The sequence below is a fragment of the Aspergillus pseudotamarii genome, assembly GCF_009193445.1.
Source record: "Aspergillus pseudotamarii strain CBS 117625 unplaced genomic scaffold BDV38scaffold_8, whole genome shotgun sequence".
NCBI classification, from domain to species: domain Eukaryota; kingdom Fungi; phylum Ascomycota; class Eurotiomycetes; order Eurotiales; family Aspergillaceae; genus Aspergillus; species Aspergillus pseudotamarii.
In genome coordinates, this window is record NW_022475022.1 from 117,989 (window position 1) to 138,379 (window position 20,391).

Consider the following 20,391-nt stretch of genomic DNA (forward strand, 5'->3'; position numbering starts at 1 on the left):
TCAACCTAGCCTTCAGCCAACCTGAACAAGGCTGCCTTTTCGGAGGAGGACCATATGTCTCCGAGATGTAGAATCCGATCCTTTACGTTATGCGCAGATCGCTAACCGGAATTATAAGTATTTGGCCTTGGTGATGCTGACCATTGCCATACTACCCTCTCAGGTCAGATAAAGAAGATACAAGAAAAGTATGTTCCTATGATTTATATAAACCCGGTCCCATACGTAATCGTCCTCCAGGGAGCCGAATACGATGATTGGTCGATGATCAGGTCGATGATGAATGATACTATAGTAGTTGATTGAATCTAACTACATGGTATACAAAACGGAACAACTAGGAGCTTGACCACCGAGCGATTCGCTTCGATAAAGCCAGCAGAACTGAATGACGGTGACACTTTATCAAAAATTGCGCTTCAGCCATTGTGCCAGGCCAATGTCTATCCGGCCACGTGACCTCACTGCAACCAACAAAACAGGTTCGAACCATATATAATAGAGGCCTACAAATGTCGGATATACACCCTTTTTGTATTTGCTTATTGATCTGATGTAGGAATATTACGAGAATGAGATTTAAAATTCAACTGTAACTGGTCCCGTCAATGCATAGGCTTTTGACGGTGTATGACGAATATAATACTGTGGCAAAAACATATATAGATGAATGTCACTATGATGTGCTATTTCTCCGTACATCAATTCACAACCTAGACATTTCAATATTTCTATAGTCAACGGAATGACATAGAGAGGTAGAAAGGAGATCAGCCACCCTAGCCGCGCCCAGCCTAGGAGGAAGATAGTATCATCCAGCATATGTCATGGTTAATAGTTGAACTCCTGACCAACAAGTTTCTCACTCAACTTCCACAGTCTCTCTGCGTCAACCTTGCTCGTTGCCCACGGGTAAACCTCCTCCTCATGCGGATCTGCAATGTGGCAATCACTCAGGAAAGCGCCATTACGCTGCACAATGCCGGTATCGAAAGCAGCAAAAACATGCGTCGCCGCGCCCTGATCCAAATCCTTGAACTTCAAGTTCGGCATGCCGCAGAACCACTTATTGCCATAAATATTGTCCATCTCCGTAAGATCTGCCGCAAAGGCGACCAAATCATCCTTTCCATGGGCCGAAAGATTCGTGAAACTGGTACCCGGACAGAGTGGAAAGGCTAGGAGGCCTCGGGAGCCGAGTCTCTCAGCCAGTGCGAGACCCATCAGGGCATTAGCCGTTTTGGATTGGCCGTAGGACAGCCACCTCTGGTAGGTCTTGCCTTCGCTGAAGTTATAATCTGACCAGCGGATATGGCCGATGCGGTGCACGCCACTTGAGACGAGGACCACGCGCGGGGTCTCCGAGGCCAGGATCTTCCCCATGATAAGGTTGGTGAAGAGAAAGTGGCTGAGGTGGTTTGTTTGGAACTGGCTTTCGAAGCCGTCCTCGGTTAGTTTGTAGGGCACGGCCATGATGCCGGCGTTGTTGACGAGGACGTCTATGTTCGGCACGTCGGTCCAGGAATTGACGGTTTCGGCTGCTTTGCGGACATCGGCGAATGAGAGCAGGTTAAGCGCGAGAGGCTTGACTGTGATGCGTGGGTTCGTATTGCTGAGTTCCTCTATGAGGCCCTGCATCTTGGGGATTGAGCGACCGGCGAGGATAAAAGTTGCAGGGTGTGCGACGGCAACTTGCTTGACGAAGCTTTCACCAAGGCTACCTGGGGAGACACCGGTGATCAAAATGGTCTTGCCAGAAATCTGAGGGCTATAGTGGCGGACAAGATCACTGGCCCTTGTCTCTTCGTTGAAAGTGGGTGCCATGGCTATTGGTATGGATTTGGCTATGCACAAAAGCGCTGGGAAAGTTGCCGATGTGTGATTGTAGAAAATATGGTAGAATGATGCTTGAATTGAGAATGTGTGAGCATAAGTCACAGATAGAAGTGTCTCTGGCCCTTTTATAGCCCTTTCATATGCCTGTCGCCCCAACAAGGGGATAGTGTTGGTGTAGGCACTCAGGGCTCCTAGCACAAATTTAGAATCTGGACAGGACCCTTGTCAGCTGGTGCACACATGTTCACTAAACCAAATCTGTCCCTTGGTGCGAGGAACTAATGGTAACCTTCATAGTCTATACGTCCGTGTGTAGATTCATACTGTGGGTCTGAAGCAAGACCAAAGTAAAAGCGCACCAAACCATTTCGGGTTCTTCGTGCGAACCAAACTCGATATGACTGCCTTTGCTGCTGACCAGTGACATATTCATTTTTAGCATTGTCCAAGCTGATAATTATATTCTAGACATTAAGGCAGCTCTTCCAGCTGCGTAGGTTGCCAGACCGAGGCCGCTCGTCTCGCCGATGAACTGAAGTTTTTCTTGGAGCCAGACTTTCTTCCTTGCCCCAACTAACGAAGAGAATAAGAGAACAACCATAGGGAAAAACATGCCAAACGATCGATAAGCCATTCCGGTCTTTTCTTCCTCCATACCGCTCGCGCTGTGGAAGCCAAGAACAGCACAAATTTCCTCGCATATTTGCTCAAGAATTATTACAGGCGCATTATGCGAGAAGGGATGATGATCAGCTAGTTTATGGGGCGTATGAGTCCCCTTATGCTCCTCGCCGTCCGCTTCAAGCGCCATTATGAAGCCCATGACTAACTCTATGATGTGGTACCTAATAGTTCGATATAGACTTCTCGCAATCGCCTGTGCCGTTTTGGTAGAGACCTCGAGAAGGCAATTAAATGCGGTTGGCTGTTGCTCTGTCGCTGTGGAGCATTGGACACCAGTGGCTACAGCTTCAAGATCGTCACTAATACTAACCCCGTCCCTGATCAGCTTAGAAAGCACTTCCAATCTAGATGTGCCATGGCCCATTTCGGTCAGTGGAACTCGGATCCGTCTCCTAAACTCAACGGCCCGACTCAGAACTGGCTCTAAGAGGGGGCCATCCATCCACGGAGCCGTGAATTTCTCTAGGGCTGACCACTTCGAGTCGCCTGACTCGTGATTCACGAAGATACTCATGAACTGAATACCCGTGTTAGTGGTTCATTGGTCATGAATGGACTCCGATGGGTTGACTAGATACGTACACAAATGTAAGAGAAGAATGCAAAAACGCGCTTGTCCAGATCCGAATTTTGGCCCCGCTCAGCCCGCCATCGAAGGAGGAGCAACGTTCCACGGAAATGGATATGGCAGTGGTAGTCAACATCAGACATCATTGTCTCCAAAGACTCTGGTACAATTGTCTAGCCACAATTAGCAAGTGGGACAACTTAGTACCTCAAATTGAGTCTCCTTGCTACGCACGTGTACACTAAGGGGAGCATCAAACAGCCGACAGGACAAGACCAACTGGATAAATACGATAGCTTACCTCAAAGAGTGAAAGTGTAAGTAACGTTATGAGAACCGAATCGTCAGCAGTCATAACCGGATCATTCAGTGCCAAGTTAAGCGCTGTAATTGCCTTACCGTAGTGCCACCTTGCCCTTACCATCAATTCGGACTGCTGACGTTGGCGAGCTAGGCTAGCCAAGGTAACGGAGTGGAGTGCTTCCTGGCAGCACGCTGACGAGCTGTTGGTATAGAAACCCGGGAGAATATTCAAGAATGTAAACCCAGAGTCAATTGCATAATCCCTGTAGAAATGGCTCCAGCTGTAGAGCTCGGCAGGGAAGCGAACTCCGCATGGGATGCGGCTGACTACCCGTCTCTCTTGCTGTTCGCGTCTCCTAACGCTCATGACTTTTTCCACCCGCATCTGGACCTTTTTCTCAGCGAAAGTGTTCTGCTTGCGAAGCATGACATCCCAGCTCTCCGGGTAGCCGGGACAGGTACGTCCGCCATCCGTACAACGCCGACAATGTGGTCTTTGCAGATCACACTAGAGTGCAAAGAGTAGCTACGGTCAGCCTGAAACCCTTGGTGGTTAAGAGCACATTTTCGAAGAGTTGCCGCACCTTGACGCGTCGTTGGCGACACGTGAAACAACATTTTGATCGCCTACCAGCGTTGACCATAGTGGAAAAAAGGCTTTTCTATGTGATTCGATATGTTCCTTAAAGTTCCAAGTCACAATGATGTTTCTCGATAGCAAAAAAATCTTCAGGCAGTGTACAACAATTTCCTGGTTACTTTTGGTGGAGATTGACAGTTTCTCTCAGGCAGCATATCGGTAGCTCAATTCATCCTTAGTCTGACTGGTGACAAGTTAAGTTTTGGGCTTATTAATAAGTTAATAGCCTTCTTAACCTAATTTCATACGCGGCTTGGAGATCCTTCGCCTAAACCATAAAGGGCTGTAAGTGCGAGGTGGGGCTTGCTGAAAGCCTGAAACTGTCTAATAAGAGTTTGAGCTATTATAAGCTAATTCTAGAGCAATGATCCCCACCACAGCAATCTAATATGGTTTTCTAGTTTATTTTCTCCGGCCTTGTAGACTGCCGGATTCCGTCTCGGATCTGAAGATTTCCCGGCGAAATTGAATTCTTAGGAACCATGGAACGAACGTGTATACGCAATTGCCTAACCAATGGGAAAGTATATCCCGAGTGAGATTGTTTTTCCACATCTGTGTACGTGGCGTAGTTGCCGGGCATATCGGTCTTCGCTGTACAGAAATGGAAAGATAAGGAAAGGTTGCGAAGAGAACACCTCACCCTGCAGGTTAGTTACGCATAGTATGAGACAAAATCTGTTTGTCATTGGTTCGTTAACTCTGTAAAAACCTAAAACGTAGGATTCATAATGTCATATAAATACCCCCCTGCTGCGGAACGAGTACAGAGTCAAGGTCAACATCACACGATCTCTTTGCCTTATACTTACCATACCTTGAAGAGCACATCACAGTCATGTCTGCCACTGTCGCAACTCAACGTCGCGGTCTTCCCCTCCTGGTGACGCCCGAGACCTGTTCAAGGAGGACCTACATTGTGACCGGTGCCAACAGTGGACTGGGCTTGGAAGCAGCCAGGCACCTGGTTAGTGCTGGTGCTAAAAGAGTGATCCTCGCGGTGCGCAATCTCAGCGCTGGTCACAGGGCCAAAGACGACATTGAGACATCCACTGGAAAAACTGGTGTGGCTGAGGTTTGGCTGCTTGATCTTGCCAGCTATGACTCTGTGAAGGCGTTTGCACGGAGGGCAACAACAGAGCTTGATCGAATTGATGCCGTCATTGAGAATGCGGGAGTGGCATTGTCGCAGCGTATGGAGGCGGAGGGCCACCCATTACCCGTCACCGTTAATGTGCTAAGCACGGTTCTACTTGCTATGCTCATCCTGCCAAAGCTGAGAGACAGTGCTCAGCATTACGGAACCATGCCTCGTCTGGTGTTCGTGACCAGTGTTACTGGGTTTGACTGTCAGGAAGCTTGGAAGAATATTCATGATGCGCCACTAGCTAAGATGGATTCCCAAGATATGGATATGATGGGACTGTGAGTCTTCCCCTCACTAAACATCGCTAAACGCTTGACAGCTGACACAAACCACTAGATACCCCCTTACCAAGCTCATGCTGACCTTGGCTGTCCGTCATCTGGCAACCTTAGTCCCGGTAGTACGCACAGGTGTTGTTATGAACCTAGTCTGCCCAGGACTATGTAAGACCGAGATAAGCCGCAACGCGCCAGCTGAAGTACAGGAGAACGTGGCCAATTTTGTTGCACAGTCTGGGCGGACTGCGGAGGACGGTAGCCGTACACTCCTTCATGGAGCCGTGGCAGGTATAGAGAGCCATGGATGCTTTCTTCATTCTTGCGAAAACGGAGAGTAAGTGAACTTGATTTGAAAATGGATTGTTGTCAATACTGATGTTCTTGGCACGCTAGGAGTGTGGTACCTCAATGGGTGACAAATGATGAGGGAAAGAAATGGCAGAGGCACGCCTGGGAGGCTATTGCAAAAGAACTAGAATCCGTGAATCCTGGATGTATTCAACAAAACATCAATTGAATATTGTCGATTGATCGTCCTTGAAAGGCAAAGGAAACGATTATTTCAGTAACGGGATGTGGGGATATTATAGAACTACTAGCTAGGTACAAATCTATCATGCTAAGTTATAGTCTCATTTGACCATTACTCCGTGTTTCATGGAAGAATGTAAGTCTTCATAATATTGGAAAAATAGCCTCTCCCGCGGAAACTATCTGAGCGTAAACAACCAAGTGTTTGTGGGACCGCTTATCTACTGGAATCCCCTACCAACATAAGGCATTATACTTCATATAGCTTGCTGAAATTGACAAAAGACTGCTTGTCTTCCAGATGCCTAGCACAGACTCAATCATCTCCCCATTGATAGATCTCGCAAAGACTTGACTTTCTCACCATTAATGGGCCTAGCCAAGACTCAATATGCTCCAATTGGTACATTATATCACTGCAGATTCTTATCCTTCGTAGCACACTCTGCTCTTTAAGTGGGTTCCGAAACCTGCGGACTGACCTATATAGATATTAGCTAAATTCTCAGAAGATAAAAGTGTGTGATATAGTATACCCATACATTATACCGTTCTCAGCCCGGTGAATACAATACAGCTCGTGCTGCACCCGATTTATATCAGGATTCCCAAGCAGACCCTTGTGAAGATCAATAGTTATATAGAAGAATCCTAATACCATCGTGTATGGCAGTCCTCAATGTATACTATGAATATCTTGGCTAGGTCCATCGACTGAACACCCTGAAGATACCAGATATACTCTAATAGCATCATCTAAATCTTCGAAGCAAAGTTTGGGGAGCCAGTTGTTTCGACGGAGTTGTAAGATGACACGTTTTGGATGGTTAAAGGAATTTTTGGCAGTAGACACAGTACTTGGTGCTGAATCTCCCGCATTCTCCGCCATGATGTACTATAGTTGAGTACTTCTGATGAAGATGTAGTGTAAGAGTATAGGAGTGGAGAGAAGACAGAAACCTAGAGCTTATAGTGCGGGATTAGCCCATGTGAGCTACACAGTTATGTAATAGTTATCCCCTCTCAACGCATAACTAACATGACTACTCTGCAGCTTACAATCACATTAGAATGCGGCTTGGACTCCTGTCACAGTGTCACTTTGTAGGCAACCCCGGCTTTGGTATGTTTGATCTGCCGCTTTACTCAAATATTGCACAGGCCTGGAGTTGATCCGAGTAGGACAGACACATCAAACGCCATAGTGCGAGCTGTCACTGATTGATTAGCAATAGAGAACAGCTATCGAAGGCTTCTCCCAGGTCACTATTCATCTCTTCATTTACAATTTAATAACATATGAGTATTCCTTGTCCTCTAAAGGACTCTAACCTAACGTGTCCCAAAAGCCAAAGACATATACGAGTGTCTTTGCAGGGGTCCACCTGTCAGAATTGCTCTAACCTATCTGTCAGATCTGACTGATGTATCAATTCGCGACCTGGATATGTGCATATAACCAACTTCTACTATCAGGCTTCATACGGATAATACTGCAAGATCAAAAAATGGCGTATAATAAATTGAAGTCAGCTCTACAAACTAGCGGAAGACAAGCGAAGGCTGTTTTGCTCCTTACTATCCACTATCACCACACCTTAACCAATATGACGAGACGCCTTCCGACTCTTCTTATCCTCCTCAAAGTCATTTCTGATTCTATCCGCTACACTATCATCGTACAGGACATCCCACCCCACAAGAGCCATCCCCTTCGCAGTTCTTATGGCGAGTTCATAAGCCTTACTTGTTCCGGCTGCCTTGGTGAAGCTAGGAGTGTGGTTGAATGCACCTGGGTCGGCCGGAACAGCGAACCCGCCATGGAACCCAGGACAGACGTACGTTACGTTGCCTGGAGTGCATATGACAATTAGTATGTTTGCTTGGGCCTTCTGCCAGGACTGAATATTGAATCAATGCATATCGGAAGGTAAAGCGTCATATCAAAAATTTCAAATCATAGAAAGCAATCACGTACCCATGTCAGTTGAACCGGGCTGCGTGGCTCCAGAGCTTGCAACTGGGAAGCCAAGAGTCTCCATCGCATCAACGTATTTCTCACAAAGAGTCTTGTTTGGTCTGAGATCCGCGTACGCCTCGCGACTGCAGTAAATGGAACCCCGTTAACAATTTTGGTCTTCTTTGATACCAGTGCTAAAGATGGCAATCACGACTGGGTTGCACGTTTTACTCACGTTTCATATTCAACCGAACAGCCTGTTGCGATGGCAGCCCCATCAAAGCATTTTATAACTCTCGCCTTCAGAGCTTCGGCTTCTTCCAAACTGGTGCTTCGACAAAAGTAGTCCACAGTTCCACTGGCCGGGATAACATTAGCCTTCACTCCACCCTCGACAATCACGCCATGAATTCTCTCATGGGGTTGTATTTGTTGCCTTAGCATTGAAACACCATTGTATGATAAACAGACCGCATCAAGCGCATTGACACCTTGCCACGGTGCTCCTGCCGCGTGAGCTGGTTGGCCAGTAAAGCGGGCACTGAATTTGACAATTGCATTAGACTTGACATATGAAACACCTGTGACACCCTCTGGGAACCGTTTATGTGCAGCAGGGTGAACCATAAGACACGCATCCACGTCCTCGTATGCTCCAGCATTGATGAGCTTGATCTTACCACCACCGTCTTCCTCCGCCGGTGTGCCAATCAGCCGAACTCTACCAGCAAGCATAGATGCCTTTAGCGCGGCGACCACACCGAGGAAGGCGCCTATCGAGGAGGTCGCAATAAGGTTATGACCACATGCATGGCCAATTCCCGGGAGGGCATCATATTCGGCGTTGAAGGCCACAACCCGCCCCCCGCTTCCATATTCTGCTACAAAAGAAGTCTCGAGACCATATGCATGCCTCTTTACCACGAACCGAAGGTCTTCAAGCAGGGTTGTTATATTGTCATGTGCCTGAAATTCCTGATACGCAAGCTCGGGGTTCTTGTGTATCTGTGGGTAAACGTTAATGACAATTTGTACTATCACTGAGGGGATTCCCAAGAAAGGTATATAGTACCTGTTCATTAATTAACTGTAACTGGTTGTCGTGAGCGTCGATTGCCTGCCGAATAATATCGAGAGTACCCCCGGCCTTTTGAGAAGGGGTTGGAGAAAGCACAGACGTATCACTGGTAAGTTCAGTCATTCTGATGCTGAAAACCATATAAATTCAGGCTATCAGTAGTTCTAATTTAGCAATAAAGAAATTTCTGATAACTGTAATAGACAGTGGAACGAATATGGTTCTTCGGAGTAACGCAAAAAGAAAACACTCGACCAGCGGTATTCAGTGGGATAATTGAGGTAGCTCTAGTAAAATTGACGATAGTTGAAGGGGTATGACAAAGGGCACAATCCTCGTTATATGATTTTATGTTCCAAGGGAGATCATGAATACCCATTTCGGACTTCGGCGTTTAGAATGAGGCTCACCTAAGATGTTACCACATCTTTTTACTGAGAGCTTGGATAACTTAAGCGGTACTGCAGAGAGACCCAGATTGACGTACTAATAAACCATCTATACCTTTCCAGTTCATGGTATACATCCGCCTTTAACCCTAACGTTGCACCTACTACGGACTGCAATGTCCGTGGATATGCCTGACATTTGTAAACGCCGAAATCCGATGAGTGCTAGACACTGAAACCTAATTTCTTCCATCATCTCAGATGCGATTCAACCATCCATATCCCTATGTGGTTCAGCTCAGGAATGACCTCCAGGTAAGGTCTTTTGAAAAAGGGCTGTGGTTACGCAAGGACATCACATGACAGGAAATATATTGATTTTAAATCACACGTCCTAGAGGGAACTCATAACATGTATCACTCAGAGATGGAGAAGCCATGCCAAGATAACCGTTCTTTTTCCTTTCAACGAGGCGTGCTGTGTGAATCAAATCAGTGTAATGGAATTTCCGCAGTGTTCACATAGTCAATATTATCTTGATGTCCCTCTATACGAGTGGTGCATGTGTTGAACAAGCGATCCCACACGCGGGTCTGCTTCCCATAATTATAACTGCTCTTCCAGCCCTTGCGATGATGAAGATCATGGTCCTCGAGCAAGAGTTCCATATCAAACAGCCTTAAAAACGAGGTCCAGGGATTCACCGCAGTGGCGATCATTCGCAAACCGCTGTGACCCAAAATCTCGGTAAAGATGATATATTGCTGGCAGATCCACCACTCGTAGAAGCCCATGGGGAACCCCATCAGCTTCATTGTGCCATATGTGATCAAAGGTGTACCGACAAGATCGAAGAACTCCTGTACGAGGTCCGCATACGCCGTCAACAGAGGGTTCGGATGTTTTGTCAGGTGGTGTCGGCGGTGGAACTGCCACAAGAGTTCTGTTTCGTGTGCAGAGCGGTGGAACAAGTAATACCAGAAGTCCAGCACGACTGCGTACACGCCGGTTTCAAAGATGAGCCATCCCCATCGGATCGAGGATGGGGCTTCGTCTGCGCGATAGGAGATGATTACCGTGGCCATGGGGCGAAGGAATATAACTGACAGGAGTGTCTGGGCCGTCTTCCGGACTCCAACATCGGGCACACCATCACGGGCATGCTTGTCGCCATCGAAAAATCCAATCTTATGTCCGACTCGGCGCAGGACATGTATTTCGTGAATAGCAATTAACTCCAGGGACAGGCTGTAAAAGACGAACACCAGCAGTGCCGAGGGTTGACCGACATAGTTCACATAGAGTTGATGAATGATGAGTGGGATGCTGGCGTGGATGAGGACCCAACGATGAAATTGTAGCTCTGGAGCGTAAGGAACCTTGTCGGTCTTCTGGTGAACCGGCACCTCTTTATCAAGATCGATATGGTGTATATTGAGGGTCTCGATAAGCCAGTGGGCTGCGCTCCACTGCGTTCGATCCCACGAACGCCAAGTGGACTTCATCGAGTCCAACGGATTGCGTGTGATTGTAGCCATCTCGAGGCGGCATGTGTTGTGAAGCTGCGGGTAAAGAATTTAGGCATCATTTTGATCGCCCTCGAGGCCACTCCCTCTTTTCTAGTACGCTAGTCAACAGCGCAACATGTGAACTAAATAAAAGTGCAACCGAGGTGTGGATACTTTCCCCAACATTTCCCCACGAGTTGTATCAGCTTCCCATCCATTACTGACTAGTAGTCCTGCCTTCAATCAATCGTATGTTTTTGCTGCCGTTAATAGAGGGCAAGATCTGCAAGATCCACCCATTTTGGTATGCGGTCCGGCTTAGAGGATATTCATCCTAGCGATGATCATCTCCCAGAGACCCGTCAAAGTACGCGAAGTTGAAGTCTTGGCCAAAGGATAACAACCAAAGTATTGGCTAGTCTCCACTTCCCTGTCTTGATTGGCCAGCGTGCGAAGCATACCGAATTCAGTAAGCTTTGCGAATTGGTAAAGCCTCAAAACTCGTTCTTCATCATCATCACCTGAAATGTCATTTCCTTCATGTGATTCAATTTTTCTTTATCTTACTGCTCGATATACCATTTGCTTGAAGCTTATTTTGACAATTCAACTTTATCCAAGGGAAAAATGCTTCGGCGACTTTAGGTACGTCATCTGCCTGCATCACCTTGACGAGCACATCAAAAAAAGAAAAAAATAATAACAATATTAATAAAGCGGGGACAAACAACATAGGATGCACTGGTCAAGATTAGGATGAGACAGGCTGTTACTTTGTTTCAACGATAGCAGGAACCGACCAGAGTTTAGGCGTACTTTGTGATCTAACGGTGTTAGCTTCCTCAATATATATATATTTCTCCCACGTAAGAGGACGAAAAAAAAAAAAAAAAAAAAAAAAAAGAAAAGGCCCCAATAAACAATTCAGATACAAACACAAAAGGCCAAAGTGCAAATAATTACCCGAGACTACCATCCTATAGTGGTCGTATCGTTTTCGCCATTCTTTTCGATGTGTAGATGATATTATGCACCCTCACTATCCTCGTTCTAAATACTAGGGTTGAACCCGTATGAAGAATCATTACCTAAATAAATTCGGTGATCTGAACGAGCACCGGTTGTCATATATTTTCTGAATCTGCTTTGCTTCTTCTTTTTCCTGTCTTTGCACATTTTATTATTATTGTTGTTTCAATATTTTGCAAATATCATTTGCTCATCTACCACACAGACTAGTGGTGTTTCTGTGCTTTCTTTCTAGGCCTGGCGGAACTTATGTCAACTTGGCCCATGTGTGGCTAACTATCTAACCATGAATTATGGATGCCAATAATGTATTAAGTACTCATAGCGAATCTTACCACAGGCCACAGAGTCAGTCAGATCCTATACTTCTACAAGCTGCCTCACAGCACCTGAAGAAGCCCAAGAAACCTGATATGATAGGAACTGTAACCAAAAAGGAAAACGTACAGGGAACCTCATGTACATCTGCAATAATAAAGATATTCAAGTATTTCTAGCTCAGCAGATGGCTGCATACGATTCTCAAGGCCGCCCCCCCTCTTGAAATGCATTAGTCCTTTTCGGGTGCATCGATTGGCTCCCTCTGGACATGTTGCGTACTATCGCCAGTCTTCATACAATTGTCGCGCTTCGAGAGGTAACACCTAACAAAAGATGTAGGAAAGAAACATTCAAACGTGTTGTTTCCTGGAAGACATAGCATGGAGATTGGACTCATAGTCATTCAGCAGATCGATCACCTGGAGCCGTCCTTGCCCTTGCCAGCGAAGGGAAAAAGTGGGGCATGCGATATACTCACGTGACTAAAGGACCAGCTGCAAGAAGCATTATGGAGTATTATGCTGCTTAGTTTCGTATAATACTCTCTGTAGAATCAGCGTTCGTCTTTAGGTCCAAGAGCTGCTTATGATGTTAATACTGTGCTATATAAAATCTTACAATAAAATTTACAGCTCATGATTAGTAATCTTATGCAATATATGCCTACGTATCCTGGCCACAGTAAACTACTATATAATAGCATAGTTCCTGAGATAAACGAAGGTATTTATGGCTTGTATATCCTAGCGTAGTAGCTAAAGATGCTGGGGGGTTGTCTCAAGAGCTACTACAACAGAATCGCATAGCCGTGAATATTAATGTTCTTCAAAGCCCTGGTAGCTAGACTGCGGCATATTCTCAGTAGTATCCTTATAACATGGTTTAAGGATATTTTAAGGATATGGCGCAGTCTACTAGTAGCTAATCGACTCTGAAGAGACCCAAACGTCCTACATTGCATCATATTCATATCGTCCTTGAGTTTCATACAGATTATGCCATTAGCTTCGCCGCTTTGGAGTGACGGAGTCTTCGTAATGAGAGGCACCACGACATGATTGTTATCCCAGATAACGAGTTCGATATCAATGAAACCTGTGCAGAGTCCTCACATCCAGTATATTGACAAGTCCAACGAGGTCCTGAACATTGAACCTCAGTGGATGCGTTTTGAATTTTGCCAGAAGATATTCAATGCCGGAGGCCAACACCAGAACCCAGATACGCCAGGGTTATTTTCCAACCAGACTGACCATCTACGTCTATCTACATGAATATGTTGAACTTTTGGTTTGGATACATAAATACTGTCCACTTAACAGTGTACACAGAACCTAACTAATGATACCAAGTATTAATGGGAGGTGTAGATGTAGCAGTTCACTTGCCCTTGTGTTTCAAACGTGTATGGCCCGGAATGAGGTACTTATCAATGAGCTCTGCGGCTTTTCTAGAAAGAAAAGAACAAACAAACTATCACGACCTCTTACTAAACCAGTCCATGTTGACATTCCAGAGTGCCGCCCAAAGATTGTTTCTGGAATGCACAAAAGTATCACATTCGCCTTGTGTTCCAGATTCAAAGAACTTGGAACTCCACACTAGTAGGTTGACCCCCGTTACAAGCGCTCAAGTCCATGGGACAGGCACTCATTATGACGACACAATCCTGCTCCGCCTTCAAAGTGATGAAATCCCCTGGTTTGCTCTCCGGGTCTAAACACGTCAACTCGTTCTTGTTGACAGCTACTTTCATGAAGAGATTCAGTGGATCAGGCATCCAGCCTTGCCCGAGGAACTCCACAAGGTACTGGAACGATGGATCTGTTATGCTTTTTGCAGCGTTGAAAAGGTTGGTCGCACAGTTGTCGTGTTCTGCAGAGGCGCCTAGTTGTAGATAGCGCTCTGGGGAGCAGGCGGCATAAAGAACATCGTGAATTCCTGGAGATATGTCTTCCACGATTGTCAGGATAGGATTTCTCCGGTTGTCGAGGAAGGACTCCTGCAGCGAGGGGAGGAATTTATGCAACGTTGAACGAGTATGAGTCATGGACATATAGTGCGGGAAGGAAGGGGTCGATGGGATCGAAAAAGCCCAGAAGTCAACAACCTGGGAGCCAAATGAATTAATGACCTTTATCGATTGGCCGACATGTAGCCGCTGAGTAGCGAAACTGCGCGCAGGCACGGTAGGCATTGTTCTTATGTCCCAACTAATTTATCAAAGGATAACTATTTTGAAAAGGAGGGAACAAGGGTAGGCAGAGCACGACATATTTATGAGTTTCCGAGTAAATATTTGGGGCAACTTTCGGGAACCTGCACGGAATTTCGGACAGATAGTGGGGTTCATCAAAAAGACTTTCCAGGTAGCGACCTACCCCAACAGTAATTATGCCTTGAAACATTTGACGGCGTTGGAGCTCTTAGTGTATTTCGATACAAGAGTTTGGGGTAGAATCTTTCTTCCTCCAAACCTTCACTCATTGACTCGATTGAACGATCTGTTTATGGCAAACGGACGCTCTATCAGCCAAATATGGGAAGCAGCACTAAGGCCATTCCAATGAGTCTATCGAACAAAGCACGCATTCGATACAACTGCATAGGGTAAGTCAATCTGGGGTCTCCCGCCAATTTAAGACCTGGGTCCCATGAGTACGGAACTGTTTTTTTTCAGAGCAAGCTACAATTCGTTGGGGTTGGCAGCTATGACAGGCCGGTGAAAGGGTCTGCTCCAACAGAAGGCCCCAGAAACTCCAAGCCTGATTGTCCGATACCCTGTTCTTAACATTTGTAGTTCAAATGTGGGATGATTCACTTTTCCTGATTGGCAGAGTAAGAGCTGGTATTTGGGGGTTTTGTGCTTGATTTCACGCGTTTGGAGAACAATCGATCAAAGACCGACTGACTGTGCCTTGGCCGACTTCTCCGCACTGAGAGCTCAAAGATAACTCAGAGCCAGCACACGATCAGACGAAGAGGAAAGTGGACCATTAGGGCGCACCAATGGGATCAATATCAGTTCTGAGTGGGTTGAAATGTTTTCATTGGGCAGTTTACCGTGGATAAGTAGGATAAGTAGTACTATCTACCTCTCGGAATATCCTAAATCCTGCTCCCGGGTCCACTTCCACACCTATTGGTGTACGGACAAAGCCAATGATATAACACTTTGTATCTTGGTCTCTCCAACGTCGAATGTCTTGGCGGGTTATGACACTGCATTAGGCAAATTGAGACAAAGATTGTTCCTCGGCTTGGTATTTCCGGATATCAGTTGAACGCCAAAGCCTATATTACCTCAATCCATAACTAGAAGTATTTTGATAGATTTGTTCCCATGAAATGATATTGCCCAGATAGGATCCATAGGTTAGATAAATCCTTCGCCTCCAGAGAACTTGGCCTTATCATCCCTCTCACTTCTCTCCTTCATTCCCTAGATCCTAACAAGTAGGAAAAAGGCCCAGTAAAATATATCATATGTATACAGCCTCATATATCGCTATGAGTAGAAAAAAAAAAAAAAAAGAAAAAAGGGCATTCCCAAGCCCAGGGTGGGCCACACTTGGCTTGCTGTACGTAAACTACAGACCTTCAAAACTCAACATTTCCCGCCCCGTACATTGCATACAACGAAACTGGGTAGCCGCAATCCGTCAAAATCAATTTACGTGCTATTTTACCTTTAGACTGTCATCCAAGCCAATGACACGCACGATCAAGAACGCCACCCTTGCCGGGCTAAGTGTCGGCTGGCCTGGCCGATGGTCTAGAAGGTATGGCTGACTAGGCATAGGCTTCGGGAAATACTGGACCATAGATCCTGAACGCACTAATTAAGCTGAGTTGCTTCAATGTCACCATTTCCGTACGGACTGTCGGTCGCAGCTGTCCTGTAGATGTAGCTGTAGACTGTGACTTTATCGTCTCTATTAACCAATTGACCGACGCCCATGACCAGGATGCTGTTGTCGCCGTGGGTGTCAGATGATAATCATGTATTTCCCTGGGGCGTACTGTCGTCGAGCAGCACTGCGGTTGCCCATGCCCTTGTGCATGACGAGGCAACCAAGAGTCTGTATATCACAGCATCCAAAAGAGCCAATGGCATGTGGGTCAGGGTATAAACTCCGTACAGTAGCTGACTGGTAGCTTAATCCGTGTCACGGCCGTCCCGGTTCTGCCACCGCCCACACTGCCGCTACTTATTTCTTAGCATACTAGGAGGGGAAAAAGATACGGTGGTCGATTTGGTCCACCGTAGCGGGTCGCCCCGCTCACCCACTTTTTCCGCTGAGATAGTAAGTACTAGTCTAAGTCTACACAGTAGATAGCCTCATCATCAACGGTTTTCCCCATTCAATTATCACCCTAATTTAATAAACGCTGAACGAATGAAGCTCGCCATCGCGAATTGCGTTGGAATTTCACGCAATGACATCAAGATCTCGGACACATAATGATTACACTGTTGGATTGGTCTGCGCGCTAGCTAAAGAACAGACGGCCGCGATCGCTATGCTGGATGAGCGCCATGAGGACCTGCTCAATCCGGCTCACGATCACAACGCATACACGCTGGGATCTATGAGCAACCACAATGTGGTGATCGCATGCCTGCCTAAAGGTGAGGTGGGGACGAACTCAGCAGCGACCGTGGCAACTCGGATGATATCTACATTCCCATCGATCCGGTTCGGTCTGATGGTGGGAATCGGTGGTGGTGTTCCTCCGAAAGTGAGGTTGGGCGATGTCGTGGTCAGTACGCCAGCGGGTGGCTTCCCGGGAGTGGTACAGTGGGACATGGGGAAAGCAGAACAAAGACAGACGTTTAGACAAACGGGTGTACTAAATAATCCACCGAGCGCATTACTTACAGCGCTTACGAAGCTCGAGTCAAAACACGACATGGAAGGGTCTTCAATCCCGCAGTACTTGGACGATTTGATGATCAAATGGCCAAAACTCGCGCCAAGATATTCAAAGTCGGAAAAGCTTGAGGATGTTTGCTTTGAAGCAGACTATGATCATGTCACAGCGATTACCACGCACTCTGACAAGGGTCTAGGTAAAAAGCGGAACCACGATGGCCAGATGATTAAACAAGAGGCCACTGATTGCCGATTTTGTGACCGACGCAGGACATTGAAGAGGCAGCCCCAGGACATGCTTGTCCACTACGGCCTGATTGCTTCTGGTAACCAGGTCATCAAAGATGCGGTTTTTCGCGACAGGATTAATGCCAGGCTCGGGGGCGACGTCCTCTGCTTTGAAATGGAGGCAGCTGGACTGATGAACAGCTTTCCATGTGCCATTATTAGGGGGATCTGCGATTATTGCGACTCACATAAGAACAAAGATTGGCAAGAACATGCGGCTGGGGTTGCTGCCGCCTTTGCAAAGGAATTTTTATCGGTTATTCCGCCGACTCAGGTGACCGAAACACCTGCAGCAGCAGAGGTGATGAAAGCCATGTCGGACACAGTACATAAGATTGGAAAATATGCTGACACGATACGCCATGATGTCTATTTACTTCAGTCTTCTCAAGAGGGTAAGTTGCCGCTGTATGGCTCGTGGATTTTCATTTCTAACGTTTGCACAGACCAATACCGCAAAACCCTGCGTTGTTGGCTGAGTCCAATCGACTATGAGACAATTCAAAACGACACCTATCGCAACTACCAAGAGGGAACCGGGAAGTGGTTCCTGGATCATCCCAAATTCCAAAGGTGGGTGGCCAGCCCGTCACAAACACTCTTCTGTCCGGGAATTCCAGGTGCCGGCAAAACGATGATGGCATCTATGGTAGTGAACCATTTACGGTCAAAGTTCCTACACAATTCTTGTTCTCAGCACGACAGGATAGGCATAGCCTTTATCTACTGCAGCTACGAGAGACAGAGCGAGCAGAAATCTGACGACCTGTTCGCATCACTGTTGTCACAGCTGGCATTGGAAGAAAGTCCCATTCCACTGTCCATTTCTAAACTCTATAATCGACACCATCAAGGACGAGCACGACCTTCACTGCGTGAAATATCGAATGAGCTTTATTCCACTATAGCCAAATACTCCACAGTGTTTATAGTGATTGATGCTCTTGATGAATGCCGAGACAATACAACTCGTAAAATCCTCTTGTCTGAATTGTTCCAGCTGCAACAGATAACGGATATTCGATTGATGCTGACTTCCAGACCTAACATCTCACCAGAACACCATAGCGTGTTAGACATTCATGCGGATGAGAAAGACATTCAACAATACCTCAGACGCCAGATGAATCACCTGTCGAGAGTAGTGGAGGGCGATGAGACATTGCAACATGAGATTCAAGCACGAATCTTAGAATCAGCCAATGGCATGTTTCTGCTAGCTCAACTTTACATTACCTCCCTTGAAGATAAAAATACAAAGAAGGCCATTTACCGTCAATTGGATAAAATGGTGACGGGGCACCAAGGTTTGGACCAGGCATATAACGGTGCCTTCCAAAGGATCCGCGGCGACCTGGCCAAGGCGTTGCTGTCCTGGGTTGTTTGCGCCAGGAAATTGCTCACAGGAGATGAGTTACTGCATGCCCTGGCAGTTGAACCTGGTACACGTAGTTTGGACACCACCAATTTTTGTGACCTTCAGGAAATAGTCTCTAGCTGTGCAGGCTTGGTGGTACTCGATCCGGTAAGTAAAAATGTTCGATTGGTCCATAATACCGCGAAAGATTATTTTCAGCAAAAGATTCACGAGTACTTCCCGTACGCCCACACGAACATCGCTGTCAGCTGTCTCACATACCTTGGTTACGATGCTTTCAAGTCCGGCGCGTGTCCAAATGACAAGGCATTCGAAACGAGACTCCAACAGTACCCTCTGCTCGACTATGCCTCCCGATACTGGGCCGACCATTCTCGAGGCGTGGAAGAGAGTGTGAAAGATGTTGCTATAGCATTCCTCATGGAGGAAAAAAATGCTTTCGCCGCCAGTCAATGCTTGTTCACTCCAGAATTTCGTCATGCGTCTTACAGTCGGAAGATCCCGATTGAATTTACTGGGATGCATCTGGTGGCATATTTTGGTTTACATCATCTCTTGATTCAGTTATTGGAAAAGCTTCCCGTAGATATCGTAGACTGTTATGGTCGGACACCACTCTCGTACGCTGCAGAACGCGGTCATGCATTGGCCGTAAGCCAGCTTGTCGACAACGGTGCCAAAGTCAACTCTAGAGATAGAAATGGCGGTACGGCGCTGCATTATGCAGCCTGGAAAGGCCATGACGCTATAGTCGCCTTATTATTAAGGAAGGGGGCAGACGTTAACATCCGGGATTCCGGCTGGGGCACGCCATTGACTCGGGCTATTGACGGAAAATCCGAAACTACCCTCAAAATTATCCTGAGGGAAAAGCCGAGGATGGAGTTTGTATACTCGCCTTTCGCTCAATTTGCAGATGAAGATCTTCCAGTACAGCTTCAGAGTCTACTCCGGCCTTGGAGGCAAATACCGGCATCCAAGGAACGATATAAGTTTTCATATGAAGACTTGCCAGAATATCTCGAAGTTATGGGCCGCCCGAAGGGGAAGATTAGAAGGGGATTGAATATAACACCTAACCTACATGAGCGGCACGGCTTCCCTTCATCCAAGATAATAAGTCCATATCAAGTGGAACGGCGGATATTCCTACCATTAGGGTTTGAAATCATAACGCAAGACGAGCCCCTTCTGAATGACGGTTTGCAATTTCTATGGCGAGATTATTACCTCGGGCAGCCGTATAAGGATGGTGACTCAGACGTCCCACGAAATGTAGGGTATCCGAGCACAGGGTGGCTGTTAGATGACCTATTTTTCACTCCGCTGTTGCGGGCAGTTTGGAAGAGGAACTATCCCGCTCTTAAGCTTCTGCTGGAGAATGGCTGCTGCCCGCATTTTGGGAATAGTCGGGGCCTTACACCTCTGTTGTTGGCAACTAAGCTCAAGGATGACACCAGCAGTGTGATGTTGGAGAGGTCATGCTTTCGCTCTGGGTGGCTTTACGGTTCAGCGAATGATCTACAGAGTATCTCACCGTTTAGAAAATAGTATTAAGAATTTATCTGGTCTAAT

The 20,391-nt window shown here is 46.6% G+C and overlaps 7 protein-coding genes across 7 annotated transcripts; 2 read left to right on the forward strand and 5 right to left on the reverse strand.

The window, feature by feature from the left end:
• Nucleotides 1–831: 831 nt before the first annotated feature.
• BDV38DRAFT_279148 (oxidoreductase, short-chain dehydrogenase/reductase family) lies at nt 832–1,824 on the reverse strand (the record flags this gene model as incomplete). The annotated part of the gene is made up of 1 exon (XM_032058929.1): nt 832–1,824. One exon carries the CDS (start codon nt 1,822–1,824, stop codon nt 832–834), a length of 993 nt encoding a protein of 330 aa, XP_031917305.1.
• Nucleotides 1,825–2,293: 469 nt separating this feature from the next.
• On the reverse strand, nt 2,294–3,818 carry BDV38DRAFT_279149 (uncharacterized protein; the record flags this gene model as incomplete). The annotated part of the gene is made up of 3 exons (XM_032058930.1): nt 2,294–3,037; nt 3,103–3,261; nt 3,390–3,818. 3 exons carry the CDS (start codon nt 3,816–3,818, stop codon nt 2,294–2,296), a joined length of 1,332 nt encoding a protein of 443 aa, XP_031917306.1.
• Nucleotides 3,819–4,869: 1,051 nt separating this feature from the next.
• BDV38DRAFT_279150 (putative short-chain dehydrogenase/reductase family protein) lies at nt 4,870–5,973 on the forward strand (the record flags this gene model as incomplete). Its single annotated transcript, XM_032058931.1, has 3 exons — nt 4,870–5,456; nt 5,515–5,790; nt 5,850–5,973. 3 exons carry the CDS (start codon nt 4,870–4,872, stop codon nt 5,971–5,973), a joined length of 987 nt encoding a protein of 328 aa, XP_031917307.1.
• Nucleotides 5,974–7,585: 1,612 nt separating this feature from the next.
• BDV38DRAFT_268523 (M20 family metallopeptidase) lies at nt 7,586–9,148 on the reverse strand (the record flags this gene model as incomplete). The annotated part of the gene is made up of 4 exons (XM_032056785.1): nt 7,586–7,839; nt 7,966–8,090; nt 8,183–8,952; nt 9,020–9,148. The coding sequence occupies 4 exons, from the start codon at nt 9,146–9,148 to the stop codon at nt 7,586–7,588; spliced, it is 1,278 nt and encodes a 425-aa protein (XP_031917308.1).
• Nucleotides 9,149–9,906: 758 nt separating this feature from the next.
• Nucleotides 9,907–11,233, reverse strand: BDV38DRAFT_296763 (sterol desaturase family protein; the record flags this gene model as incomplete). The annotated part of the gene is made up of 1 exon (XM_032062994.1): nt 9,907–11,233. The coding sequence occupies exon 1, from the start codon at nt 10,951–10,953 to the stop codon at nt 9,907–9,909; it is 1,047 nt and encodes a 348-aa protein (XP_031917309.1). The 5' UTR covers nt 10,954–11,233.
• A 1,946-nt stretch (nt 11,234–13,179) lies between these two features.
• BDV38DRAFT_237630 (uncharacterized protein) lies at nt 13,180–14,551 on the reverse strand. The gene has a single exon (XM_032053604.1). The coding sequence runs from the start codon at nt 14,468–14,470 to the stop codon at nt 13,853–13,855; it is 618 nt and encodes a 205-aa protein (XP_031917310.1). The 5' UTR covers nt 14,471–14,551; the 3' UTR covers nt 13,180–13,852.
• Nucleotides 14,552–16,713: 2,162 nt separating this feature from the next.
• Nucleotides 16,714–20,367, forward strand: BDV38DRAFT_279154 (uncharacterized protein; the record flags this gene model as incomplete). Its single annotated transcript, XM_032058932.1, has 2 exons — nt 16,714–17,833; nt 17,885–20,367. 2 exons carry the CDS (start codon nt 16,714–16,716, stop codon nt 20,365–20,367), a joined length of 3,603 nt encoding a protein of 1,200 aa, XP_031917311.1.
• Between the last annotated feature and the right edge of the window lie 24 nt (nt 20,368–20,391).

Bases quoted from the DNA above. Each gene is read 5' to 3' on its own strand.
- BDV38DRAFT_237630 (XM_032053604.1), bottom strand. From the start codon at position 14,470: ATGCCTACCGTGCCTGCGCGCAGTTTCGCTACTCAGCGGCTACATGTC.